Raw genomic sequence first — 14,398 nt, 5'->3', positions numbered from 1 at the left:
CCCTATCTATCTTTCAAGAGTTCCTCACTTATGACCTGACCTCACATTCCTTTCCTAAATCCTCCCCCAGTGATTACAACATGACTCTTATGGAATACACAGCTGTCCATAATGTGGTACAACATGTCACTTATGGACACAGCTGTCCTTAACATGGGCACCAGTATGGACCTTATCTTTCTGCACACAAAGGGACCACCACAGTGGTTACGGATTATAGCTACTATGTAACTGAGGGTCTCCGCCATCTTTCCGACACCTTTGCATTAGTCTTACCACTGTGATCCCATTGCAAAAGTCCAACAGGATGTCCAGCAATTCCTTAAGGCCTTAGTTCCATCCCAAAATCTGGCACCTGAATCTATCTCCCCTCCCGGCCTACTGTTTACTTACTCCGCAAATTTTACAGTCTCAACCCCACGTCTCCATACCAGTCATCCCATTGCGGTTGAGCGCAATGCTTTCACAGAACGAACCTCTGCCTTAATCGACCAACACCTCCAAACTATTGTCCACAACCTCCCATCCTACATTCAAGACATTGCTCACTTTCTTCCCTGCCTCTCCAGTCTTCCTGTCCTGTTAACCGTCACCACCAACCTATCCCAACATCCTCTTGATACCAAACCCACCCTTGCTTTCCTAACTCTCCTATCCAACTGCATCCTGACTCTCAATTATTCCACTTGTGAAGGGAAAATCCATAAACAAATCTGTTGTACTGCCACGGGTACTCACATGGACCATCTGCAGCAATTTAATTAGGGGTCATACATAAGAACTCTTCTTATCCTGTGCCGGCCAGTGTGACCAAGCGCGTCTACGCGCTTCAGTCTGGAACTGCGGGACCGCTACGGTCACAGGTTCGAATCCTGCCTCGGGCATGGATGTGTGTGTTATCCTTGGGTTAGTTAGGTTTAAGTAGTTCTAAGTTCTAGGGGACTGATGACCTCAGATGTTAAGTCCCATTGTGCTCAGAGCCATTTGAACCATTTTTTCTTATCACGTTTACACCTAAAACCCCTTGTCTGGTTCAGATTCATTGATGACATTTTCGGGACTTATATCAGGGATGATCTTCGCTGTTTTCTCCATAACCTTGACATGTACTCTCAATTCTGCTTCACCTAGTCCTCCTCAACTCATTTAGTCACCTTCCTAGATGTCAGTCTCCACCAAATGTGGTCTCATAAATATGTGTGTTCATCTCAAGTACACCAACAAGCAACAGTACCTCCATTTTGACACCTGTCAAAAATTCTCTTCCTTACAGCTTTGCCACTGTGACATGCCACATATGCAGTGGAAAAGAGGACTTGCCAAAACATACTGATGTCACCAGAATGAGATTTTCACTCTGCCGCGGAGTGTGCGCTGATATGACGCTTCCTGGCAGATGAAAACTGTGTGCTGGACTGAGACTTGAACTCGGGACCTTTGCCTTTCGCGGGCAAGTGCTCTACCAACTGAGCTACCCAAGCACGACTCACGCCCCGTCCTTACAGCTTTACTTCTGCCAGTACCTCGTCTCCTACCTTCCAAACTTTACAGAAGCTCTCCTGCAAAACATGCAGAACTAGCACTCCTGAAAAAAAGGATATTGCGGAGACATGGCTTAGCCACAGCCTGGGGGATGTTTCCAGAATGAGATTTTCACTCTGCAGCGGAACGTGTGCTGATATGAAACTTCCTGGCAGATTAAAACTGTGTGCCGGACCGAGACTCGAACTCGGGACCTTAGCCTTTCGCGGGCAAGTGCTCTACCAACTGAGCTACCCAAGCACGACTCACACCCCGTCCTCACAGCTTTACTTCTCATTCTGGAAACGTCCCCCAGGCTGTGGCTAAGCCATGTCTCCGCAATATCCTTTCTTTCAGGAGTGCTAGTTCTGCAAGTTTCGCAGGAGAGCTTCTGTAAAGTTTGGAAGGTAGGAGACGAGGTACTGGCAGAAGTAAAGCTGTGAGGAAGGGGCGTGAGTCGTGCTTGGGTAGCTCAGTTGGTAGAGCACTTGCCCGGGAAAGGCAAAGGTCCCGAGTTCGAGTCTCGGTCCGGCACACAGTTTTAATCTGCCAGGAAGTTTCATACTGATGTCACCAGAACCTTCATTGATAGACGTTACCCTAGCCAACTTATTCATAAAAGATCTCCTGGGCTATTTCCTACCCTGAAGCCAGCAAACCTTTCAGCCAGCATCGAGCAGCACTCTTCTGTTCACCTCTTGTCACCTTGGCCTCAAGGAGCTCAACCACAGGGCCTGGAATACCTGCCGTCGTTCCCCGTGATGGGTGGGGGGATATTCTACCCATGTCGCCCAAAGTACTGTTCCAACATCCACCCAACCTACAGAATATTCTTGTCCATCACTATTGCAGTCTTTCTCCCCATCCTTCACTCCATGGGTCAGCACTCCCTTGTGATTGGCCCAGGTGTAAGACACCCACTCATCTTCTACTGTAATTCAGTCACAGGAATCTTCTACCAAAAACGATGCAGGGCCACACATGAAAATATCCATGTTCTGTGTTGTGTATGCTACAAGTACTGTACAGCGTTCTGTGTGGGCACAACAGGTAACCAACTGTCTATTCACATGACTGGCCTTTGCCAAACTGTAACAAATTGCAAAATTGACCAGCCAGTTGGTGAACACACTGTGCACTGCAACACAAATTACTTAAACAGCTGTTTCACCAGTTGATAACTTGGATACTCACTTCCAGCATCAGTTTCTCTGACCTTTGCTGGTGGGATTTTGCTCTCCAGCATATCCTGTGCTCTCGCAATCCCCCTGGCCCAAACCTCCACTAACTAGTCTCACTGCAAGCATTTGAGTGTACATCTTGATGTATCATTGGAGTGTACATTTGGGTGTCTGTGTAGTTGTGTGTACTTTTACTACAGAAAGAGCAAAAGCCTGAAAGGTGGTGTGAGCACTGTTTTCTGTTGTGTGTTTCTGTGTGCTACGCATTGGCTGCTGCAGGTAAAGGATTGCTTTTCCCTTACTTTAAGCACAAAATTACAATAGAATGCATTTGCTAATTTTTGTAAATGTGTACATCTGTAGTTTTTGCTGGTTTTTGTTCCATGTAAAATAAAGTACATTCTTTATATTATTTACACTCTTATATGTGTGTCAACTTCATTTTTAGCATCAGCTCTGAAAACCGTGTTTGCACGTATAAGGGCATAAATAAAACGAGGAACATACTTTCTACCCTCTATTTTAATGTGACAATAAGTATCTGTACACTCACTTGGGGGGAGCAGCAGGTGATCGAGCTGTGAAATAATTTCATCTATGTTCCCACTTTGTTTTTTCACTTTCTGTAATACCTCTTCAGTGCACTAGCCTCATGTATTATTTATTTTGTTTTGTAAAGTACCTCACATAGCGGTAAGACTTAGTATTTGGATGAATTTGTAAAAGATTATGCATTATTAAACTACTCATTATTCCATTTACAGTCACGTCGATGAAGCAGAAATGTTGAGCAAGCTCTCAGAAATTCGCCCGATGTCGCAAAAACTTTTGAAATTTGCAGATGTTAAAGTGGGACAGACAGTTCTGGTTAACTACAATGATAGTGAGCCAGATAAACTAGGTCATTGGTTTGACCTCAAAGTCTCGAAGGTTGCGAATGGCAGAATGAAGAAGTGGCTTGAAGGTGAACTTCGCATACATAGTCGGAGTGGATGTCAGCTGAATAATGTGAAGATTAGTAATATCGAAAAGATATGGGTTATTGAAAAACTGGAGCTGCTGAAAGACAGAAAAGATTTTTCTGATCTGGAGTCTATACAGAAACGTAAGTACCTGCAGCTGTTAGGTATTTGATGTTCCTCCACTCATTACATGTTCAGTTAAGACACCACAATCACGTATGTATAGCTTTTTGTCAATAAAGATCCGTCACTTCATCTCATCACAACAGTGTCAAATTGTCTGCTGTCGTATTTTATGTTTTGCTCAAAATTTTGCTGTAACTTCAAACTGAAGTCTCAGTGTCTTTAAAAGTACTGACCACTGTTGGCATTATAAAAGAACGTTGGTAAAAGTGACATAGTGCATAGTGGACCTACCCCCAATCATTTCAATCATTTTTCGTACACTATGTACAATATATGCATCAGAAAACTTGCAGGAGACTTGTCTGCTACATAATGTAGGCATTCTGGATTTACCTTGCTGTTTTAGTTTTTGTAACAAAAAGTGTGTTGTATATGGCAAAGTGCATTAACCGATTTGCTACTGTGTGCATGTATATATGTCCTGCTACACCATTCTGCAGGTGTTGTGGATGTGTATGCGTGTGGCAGTTGGATTTTCCTACAGTGCTACAGACATCTGAATGCGCCGTGAACCACCGACCTCTCACTCCTGTGAACGAGTTGCTTTCATATCTTGGTGAATAAAAAAGTTTTGAGTATTTATCATGCAAACATGTGTGCCTCATTGCATGCTGTCATTTGCAGAAAACCTTGTTTTGATATCTTGAGTCATTTGAGATATGACGATTGTGTAAGGATGTGAATGGGCTTGTTTTGCACGACCAACCTTCAGTAGTAAAACTCAATAACTTGGGAACTAAATGAAATAGTCTCCTGTTCTCAATATATTTGAAATTTTGGTATCTTGTCGAGATTTCATTCACTGTAGTGTATGAGCTAAAATTAACCATATGGAAAGCTTATGCAATGGGTTTTTACCCTCGAAAATGATGTGCGACATTTAACTTAATTTGCTATACCGCAGTAAGTATGATGAATAATGGAAAGAAATTCATTTCTTTAGTGAGTGATCTCAGCGCAAGTGCCAGCATCTGGCAAGCAGTACAGCCATAACAAAAGCTGCCTCAGTTTGGAATACGAAGAGCTCACCTGTAGCAGTGAAAGGGTTATTTTGGCATGTATGTAAAGCTGTGGCTAGGCTAGAGATCCATTAGTTACGTCAGCCTGAAAATCCCATCTGTATCACTATTTTTTTGCTGGCCAGTTTTGATTCGTTGGACTGATCATCTTCAGATCTAGTTTTGCAGGGTGATGTTTATTCTAAAGAATATGTGTGAAGATGTTACAGCCTCATATTATGAAAAAGATAAGACTACTAGCCATACAGAGGAAACATTGAGTCCCAGACAGGCATGACAAAAAGACTGCTATACATTTAAGCTTTCAGACAAAAGTAGAAGACAGACACACACACACACACACACACACACACATTCACACGAGACCACTGTTGACTGCTACTTTTCCTGATGGGCAGTAGGGGTAAAGAGGCAGGGTGGGAGGGTAAGTGATAGTAGGTTGGGGTGGGGGAACATGTAGTGTTGCTGGTCTATTCCGGTCTATTCCAGTAGGAGTCTGTGTAGTAATGGGGTGGGAGCATGAAAGGGGATAATAGGTAGTGGACAGGGATTAGCCAAGGCTGAGGCCAGTGGGCTGAGGGAACATAGGAAATTGTGCAAGGAGGGTGCCCACCTGCAACATACAGAAAAGCTGGTGTTGGTAGGAAGGATCCAGATGGTTCAGGCTTCGAAGCAGTCGTTGAAGTGAAACACATGTTCGGCATCTGGGTGATCTAATGGTTTATTGGCCAGTGGCCATTCATGCTTTTTAGTTGTCATGCTCATGTAGAAAGCAGCACAGTGATTGCAGTTTAGTTTCAGGTCACTTGTCTGCTGTCAAACGTAGCCCTGCCTCTGACGGGATAGGAGATGCCTATGTCCGAACTAGAGTAGGTGGTGGAGGCAGTAGTGGCGGTAGTGAAGGACAAGGTTGGGAAAGTAATTTTGGTCTGTGAAGGGCTCAGTGAGATCCTTGGTATAAGGGGCTGTCAAATGAAAATCAAACACATGCGACAGTGGGATCATGGAATTGTTCCATTAAAAAGTAATCATTACACGCATTAAGACATTTCCCACTAGAAGATGAGACAATCAATTCCTGTTTCATAGAACATGGTTGGACACTTGACGGATCCACAATTGCACCCACTCTTGCATGTCCTTATCCGATTGAAACCTACATCCACAAGTCTTGCTTCAGGTCGCCAAAGTTGTGAAAATCGCACACTGAAAGATCTGGGCTGCACGGAGGATGTTGCAGTGTTTCCCAACCAAATTGTAGAACTTGTAGCCTTCATCTGATTCGTAGTGTGGGTGCGGGTGTTGTCATGTAACTGAATGATTCCGTCAGACAGCATTCTTGGGGATGTTGAATTTATGCCGTGTTGCTGTTTCTGCAAAGTGTCTTCCTAATGCAGCATGTTGATTGTGGTTCCATGCTCGAGGAACTCGACAAGCAGAGAGCCCCTGCAGTATAAGGAGGTCATAATGACCTTTCTGGAACTTAGTGTGAACAGCCTTGTATTTCTTTGGTGGGGGAGATGTGGGGTGTTTCCACTGTTGGCGCTGCTGTTTGCCCTCGGGCTTTCAGAATACTGTTTGAGGAATCATCGTGTTACACAATAAGTCTGCCTCCACACTGCCAATTGGATAAAGGCTGTGCTTCAGCGATTTGGTCGGAAGATATTACAGCATCCTTCTTAGAGCCTGGATCTTTCACCATCTGATTTTCACATCTTTGGTGACCTGAAGGAAGACGTGTGGACGTCAGTTTGTTGGACAAAGAAGTGCAAGATTGGATGCGCTTGTAAATCTGTTAATGGTCAACCGCATTCTACAAAACGGGAGTTGATTGTCTTGTCTCCCAGTGGCATAAATATCTTAACATGTGTGGTGATTACTTTTCATTGGAAACATTCCATGGTCGCATCGTGGTGGGTGTTTGGTTTTCATTTGACTGCCCCTCATATATCTGCTCATCACTACTACTTCTTGGAATTGAGTGAGTGGCAGCTGTTGAAGTGGAGGAATTACTGGTTGTTAGTAGGTTTGATATGAATCGAGATACTGATGTAGCCATTGTTGAGGAAGAGTTCAGCATGAAGGAAGGTGGCTTGTTGGCTTGAGGAGGACCAGATGAAGTGAATATGGGGGAGTTGGCATTGAGGTTCTGGAGGAATGTGATGGGATATCCTCACCCTCAGTCCATATCACAAAGATGTCGTCAGTGAATCTGAATCAGATGTGGGGTTTGTGATTCTGGATGGTTAGAAAGGATTCCTCTAAGTGGCTCGTGAATAGGTTGATATAAGATAGTACCATGTTGGTGCCCATTGCTGTACTGCAGATTTGTTTGTAGGTAATGCCTTGGAAGGAGAAGTGATTGTGGGTGAGGATATAGTTAGGGTGACCAGGAAGGAGGTTGTAGGTTTGGAGTCAGTTGGCTGTTGGTAAAGGTAGTGTTCATTAGTAGCAAGGACATGGGCATTGATGTTGTTAATGTAGAGGGAGATGGTATCAACAGTGATGAGCCAGGGTACCAAGTGGTAGAAGAACAGAAACTGTGGAGAGTCAGAGGAGGAAATGATTGATGTTGTTTGTACAGAACAGTAGGTTATGGGTAATAAGCTGAAGGTATTGGTCCATGAGAGCAGAGATTCTCTCAGTAAAGGCACATTAACTGCCCACAGTGGGATTTTAGAAGCATGTAGAAGGGAGGAGTGTGGAGAATGGTAGGGGTGAGGAGAGAGAGAGAGATATACTCAGGGGAGAGGTTCTGGGATGGGTCTGAGGATTTGAGGAACGATTTGAAGTGGAATGATCATATAAAATTAATTGTTGGTAAGGCGGGTACCAGGTTGAGATTCATTGGGAGAGTGCTTAGAAAATGTAGTCCAGCAACAAAGGAGGTGGCTTACAAAACACTCGTTCGACCTATACTTGAGTATTGCTCATCAGTGTGGGATCCGTACCAGATCGGGTTGACGGAGGAGATAGAGAAGATCCAAAGAAGAGCGGCGCGTTTCGTCACAGGGTTATTTGGTAACCGTGATAGCGTTACGGAGATGTTTAGCAAACTCAAGTGGCAGACTCTGCAAGAGAGGCGCTCTGCATCGCGGTGTAGCTTGCTCGCCAGGTTTCGAGAGGATGCATTTCTGGATGAGGTATCGAGTATATTGCTTACCCCTACTTATACCTCCCGAGGAGATCACGAATGTAAAATTAGAGAGATTAGAGCGCGCACGGAGGCTTTCAGACAGTCGTTCTTCCCGCGAACCATACGCGACTGGAACAGGAAAGGGAGTTAATGACAGTGGCACGTAAAGTGCCCTCCGCCACACACCGTTGGGTGGCTTGCGGAGTATGAATGTAGATGTAGATGTAAACTGGAGGTACTGTTGGATATGTGGGTTGGAGTCACTGTGGGAGGAGTCTCTGCCATATAATCCCTCCAGTTCAAAATCAGAGTGGTGGGGCCTCTGTTTATAGGCTGGATTATAAGGTTGGGATCAGTTTGTAGGTGATGGATTATGGTTCTTTCTATGGATGTAAAATTGTTTGGGGGATTTTGGAATTATGGTTAGTCAAGTTTCGAGCCTAAGAAATTTTGGGATACAAATGAGATGATCTTGGGGCATTGGTGGTGGATCACAGTTGTATGGGGAGTTTTAGTTGGGCAGGGTTCAACATTAGCTTTTGGTTGAGTCTGATTGGTTGGTGCTGGGAGAAGAAGAGGTCTTCAACAAGTACAGCATGACTGAATTTGGGTGTGGGACAAAATGTAAGATCTTTGGAAATAATTGATTACGTTTGTGAGACTTAGGCTTTTGGAGAAAAGGTTCATGATTGTCTCCTATCCCATCAAAGGCAGGGCTACCTGTGAAAGCAGTCTCGTGATCTAAAAACAATGCGGCAACCACTGTGCTGCTTTCTACATGGACATGACAACTAACAAGCGGTCTGTCCGCATGAATGGCAGTGGGCAAATTGTGGCCAAGAGAGAGCTGGACCAATTACACATACTGCCCAACATCATGTGTATTACGTCAATGACTATTTTGCCCCCACCAGCTTCCGTGAATCGTGCAGATGGGAACTTTCTGCGGTATGTCCCATGTTTCATAACCAGCCCCTGGCCTCAGTCTTTAATAGTCTGTTTCCCACCTTCCTATCCCCATTCCTGCTGCTAATACGCCCACTACTCGTCTTATTCCCTTTGGTTACTTCTATCCTTTTCCACCTCCCCCAAAACCTAACCTGGGTGCACAATGCCCCACACACTCCCACAAGCATTGCGTCACCTTCCCCCACCCCTAACCCGCTATTCCTCACACCATGCTGCCTCCTTACCCCCATAACCCACACCAGGTTGCTGCTCCACCATCTGCAGTTGCAGTCCAGTGACAGCAGCTGGAGGTAGTGGTCATGTGTGTGTTTTCTGCTTCGGAAGAAGGCCTTTTGTCTGAAAGATTAAATGTATACCAGTCTTTTCATTGTTCCTATCTGTGATTCAACATCTCATCTATATGGTAAGTAGAAAATCTATCCCCCTCATAATATTGTTGTTGTTTCACCCTACATCTTGTTGGTAACATCCTCATATGTTGGAAATGATAAACATCTCAAATTGATACACCATTTTTTTATCACCTGTAGCACCACTCCCTATTCCCAAACATGTAAAATTCATTACAGAAGCTCCAACTGAATGATAGCAATATAAATAAAAAATTACATTTAGCACATACACTTGTAGCAGCTGGTTTGTAATATGCAAAACAAAGTTGCTACATATTTAATGCACCAGTCTAATGACCATGACCCAGGATGGAATAATTTCAATATTATGAAAAGTATAGTTTACTATTACTGACCCTACAACTTATTTTAGAAGATGGATTAAGGAAAGGCAAACCTACGTTTCTAGCATTTGTAGACTTGGAGAAACCTTTTGACAATATTGACTGGAATACTCAATTTCAAATTCTGAAGGTGGCAGGGGTAAAATACAGGGAGCGAAAGGCTATTTACAATTTGTACAGAAACCAGATGGCAGTTGTAAGAGTCGAGGGGCATGAAAGGGAAGCAGTGGTTGGGAAAGGAGTGAGACAGGGTTGTAGCCTCTCCCCGATGTTATTCAATCTGTATATTGAGCAGGCAGTAAAGGAAACAAAAGAAAAATTCAGAGTAGGAATTAAAATCTATGGAGAAGAAATAGAAACTTTGAGGTTCGCCGATGACATTGAAATTCTGTCAGAGACAGAGCAGCTGAACAGAATGGAGTGTCTTGAAAGGAGGATATAACATGAACATCAACAAAAGCAAATTGAGGATAATGGAATGGAGTCGAATTAAATCAGGTGATGCTAAGGGAATTAGATTAGGAAATGAGACACTTAAAGTAGTAAATGAGTTTTGCTATTTGGGGAGCAAAATAACTGATGATGGTCACAGTAAAGAGGGTATAAAATGTAGACTGGCAATGGCAAGGAAAGCGTTTCTGAAGAAGAGAAATTTGTTAAAATCGAGTTGTTGTTGTTGTTGTTGTTGTTGTTGTTGTTGTCTTCAGTCCTGAGACTGGTTTGATGCAGCTCTTCATGCTACTCTATCCTGTGCAAGCTTCTTCATCTCCCAGTACCTACTGCAACCTACATCCTTCTGAATCTGCTTAGTGTATTGATCTCTTGGTCTCCCTCTACGATTTTTACCCTCCAATGCTAAATTTGTGATCCCTTGATGCCTCAAAACATGTCCTACCAACCGATCCCTACTTCTAGTCAAGTTGTGCCACAAACTTCTCTTCTCCCCAATCCTATTCAATACCTCCTCATTAGTTACGTGATCTACCCACCTTATCTTCAGCATTCTTCTGAAGCACCACATTTCGAAAGCTTCTATTCTCTTCTTGTCCAAACTGGTTATCGTCCATGTTTCACTTCCATACATGGCTACACTCCATACAAATACTTTCAGAAACGACTTCCTGACACTTAAATCTATACTCGATGTTAACTAATTTCTCTTCTTCAGAAACGATTTCCTTGCCATTGCCAGTCTACATTTTATATCCTCTCTACTTCGACCATCATCAGTTATTTTACTCCCTAAATAGCAAAACTCCTTTACTACTTTAAGTGTCTCATTTCCTAATCTAATCCCCTCAGCATCACCCGATTTAATTTGACTACATTCCATTATCCTCGTTTTGCTTTTGTTGATGTTCATCTTATACCCTCCTTTCAAGACACTGTCCATTCTGTTCAACTGCTCTTCCAAGTCCTTTGCTGTCTCTGACAGAATTACAATGTCATCGGCGAACCTCAAAGTTTTTACTTCTTCTCCATGAATTTTAATACCTACTCCGAATTTTTCTTTTGTTTCCTTTACTGCTTGCTCAATATACAGGTTGAATAACATCGGGGAGAGGCTACAACCCTGTCTCACTCCTTTCCCAACCACTGCTTCCCTGTCATGCCCCTCGACTCTTATAACTGCCATCTGGTTTCTGTACAAATTGTAAATAGCCTTTGGCTCCCTGTATTTTACCCCACCCACCTTCAGAATTTGAAAGAGAGTATGCCAGTTAACGTTGTCAAAAGCTTTCTCTAAGTCTACAAATGCTAGAAACATAGGTTTGCCTTTTCTTAATCTTTCTTCTAAGATAAGTCGTAAGGTTAGTATTGCCTCACGTGTTCCAACATTTCTACGGAATCCAAACTGATCTTCCCCGAGGTCCGCTTCTACCAGTTTTTCCATTCGTCTGTAAAGAATTCGCGTTAGTATTTTGCAGCTGTGACTTATTAAACTGATAGTTCGGTAATTTTCACATCTGTCAACACCGGCTTTCTTTGGGATTGGAATTATTATATTCTTCTTGAAGTCTGAGGGTATTTCGCCTGTCTCATACATCTTGCTCACCAGATGGTAGAGTTTTGTCATGACTGGCTCTCCCAAAGCCATCAGTAGTTCTAATGGAATGTTGTCTACTCCTGGGGCCTTGTTTGGACTCAGGTCTTTCAGTGTTCTGTCAAACTCTTCACGCAGTATCTTATCTCCCATTTCATCCTCATCTACATCCTCTTCCATTTCCATAATATTGTCCTCAAGTACATCGCCCTTGTATAAACCCTCTATATACTCCTTCCACCTTTCTGCCTTCCCTTCTTTGCTTAGAACTGGGTTGCCATCTGAGCTCTTGATATTCATACAAGTGGTTCTCTTCTCTCCAAAGGTATCTTTAATTTTCCTGTAGGCAGTATCTATCTTACCCCTAGTGAGACAAGCCTCTACATCCTTACATTTGTCCTCTAGCTATCCCTGCTTAGCCATTTTGCACTTCCTGTCGATCTCATTTTTGAGACGTTTGTATTCCTTTTTGCCTGCTTCATTTACTGCATTTTTGTATTTTCTCCTTTCATCAATTAAATTTAATATTTCTTCTGTTACCCAAGGATTTCTATTAGCCCTCGTCTTTTTACCTACTTGATCCTCTGCTGCCTTCACTACTTCATCCCTCAGAGCTACCCATTCTTCTTCTACTGTATTTCTTTCCCCCATTCCTGTCAATTGTTCCCTTATACTCTCCCTGAAACTCTCTACAGCCTCTGGTTCTTTCAGTTTATCCAGGTCCCATCTCCTTAAATTCCCACCTTTTTGCAGTTTCTTCAGTTTTAATCTACAGCTCATAACCAGTATATTGTGGTCAGAGTCCACATCTGCCCCTGGAAATGTCTTACAATTTAATACCTGGTTCCTAACTCTCTGTCTTACCATTGTATAATCTACCTGATACCTTTTAGTATCTCCAGGCTTCTTCCATGTATACAACCTTCTTTTATGATTCTTGAACCAAGTGTTAGCTATGATTAAGTTGTGCTCTGTGCAAAATTCTATCGGGCGGCTTCCTCTTTCATTTCTTAGCCCCAATCCATATTCACCTACTATGTTTCCTTCTCTCCCTTTTCCTACTGACGAATTCCAGTCACCCATGACTATTAAATTTTCGTCTCCCTTCACTACCTGAATAATTTCTTTTATCTTGTCATACATTTCATCAATTTCTTCATCATCTGCAGAGCTAGTTGGCATATAAACTTGTACTACTGTAGTAGGCATGGGCTTTGTGTCTATCTTGGCCACAATAATGCGTTCACTATGCTGTTTGTAGTAGCTAACCCGCACTCCTATTTTTTTTATTCATTATTAAACCTACTCATGCATTACCCCTATTTGATTTTGTATTTATAACCCTGTAATCACCTGACCAAAAGTCTTGTTCCTCCTGCCACCGAACTTCACTAATTCCCACTATATCTAACTTTAACCTATCCATTTCCCTTTTTAAATTTTCTAACCTACCAGTCCAATTAAGGGATCTGACATTCCACGCTCTGATCCGTAGAACGCCAGTTTTCTGTCTCCTGATAACGACGTCCTCTTGAGTAGTCCCCGCCCGGAGATCCGAATGGGGGACTATTTTACCTCCGGAATATTTTTAACCCAAGAGGACGCCATCATCATTTAATCATACAGTAAAGCTGCATGTCCTCGGGAAAAATTACGGCTGTAGTTTCCCCTTGCTTTCAGCCGTTCGCAGTACCAGCACAGCAAGGCCGTTTTGGTTAATGTTACAAGGCCAGATCAGTCAAGCATCCAGACTGTTGCCCCTGCAATTACTGAAAAGGCTGCTGCCCCTCTTCAGGAACCACATGTTTGTCTGGCCTCTCAACAGATACCCCTCCGTTATGGTTGCACCTACGGTACGGCCATCTGTATCGCTGAGGCACGCAGGCCTCCCCACCAACGGCAAGGTCCATGGTTCATGAGTATAGATTTAAATGTCAGGAAGTCTTTTCTGAAAGTATTTGTGTGGAGTGTAGCCATGTATGGAAGTGAAACATGGGCGATAACTAGTTTAGACAAGAAGAGAATAGAAGCTTTCAAAATGTGGTTCTACAGAAGAATGCTGAAGATTTGATGGATAGATCACTCAACTAATGAGAAAGTATGAGAAAGTATTGAATAGAATTGGGTAGAAGAGGAATTTGTGGCACAATTTGACTAGAAGAAGGGATCGGTTGGTAGGACATGTTCTGTGGCATAATGGGATCACCAATTTAGTATTGGAGGGCAGCGTGGAGGGTAAAAATCGTAGAGGGAGATCAAGATATGAATACACTAAGCAGATTCAGAAGGATGTAGGTTGCAGTGGGTACTGGGAGATGAAGAAGCTTGCACAGGAAAGAGTAGCATGGAGAGCTGCATCAAACCAGTCTCTGGACTGAAGACCACAACAACAACAGTATAATATTCCCCATATTGCAGAGATGCTGAGTTGCACATAGGCACAGCAGATGTGACTAGATTTTGCCTATCTGCAGCTCAGCGCCTCTGCTTTACGGTGAGTGGTAATATGTCCTTTTCGTAATATTTTAATCTAACGACATAGTTATTCATAAGCACAACCATTGCAGTCCTTCTTACTGGGTGACTAATTTTTCAATTCCTGTACTGTCTGCACAACTAAAACTAACTTCTTTCTTGCACTGTG

At 43.0% G+C, this 14,398-nt stretch overlaps 1 protein-coding gene and 1 non-coding gene across 2 annotated transcripts in view; both read left to right on the top strand.

The window, feature by feature from the left end:
* Positions 1–14,398, top strand: part of LOC126210141 (E3 ubiquitin-protein ligase UHRF1-like) — a 65,946-nt gene that overhangs the window by 17,958 nt on the left and 33,590 nt on the right. Inside the window, exon 5 of the mRNA XM_049939290.1 lies at positions 3,467–3,807. Within this exon, the coding sequence (XP_049795247.1) occupies positions 3,467–3,807 (341 nt within the window). The remainder of the gene's footprint in view (positions 1–3,466; positions 3,808–14,398) is intronic.
* On the top strand, positions 1,982–2,056 carry Trnas-gga (transfer RNA serine (anticodon GGA)). The gene has a single exon. It is a non-coding gene; the product is annotated as a tRNA-Ser (tRNA).

The sequence above is a fragment of the Schistocerca nitens genome, chromosome 10 (genome assembly GCF_023898315.1).
Source record: "Schistocerca nitens isolate TAMUIC-IGC-003100 chromosome 10, iqSchNite1.1, whole genome shotgun sequence".
NCBI lineage: Eukaryota > Metazoa > Arthropoda > Insecta > Orthoptera > Acrididae > Schistocerca > Schistocerca nitens.
Note: the sequence above shows the minus strand (reverse complement) of the source record. Positions and strands in the feature narration are given on the sequence as shown.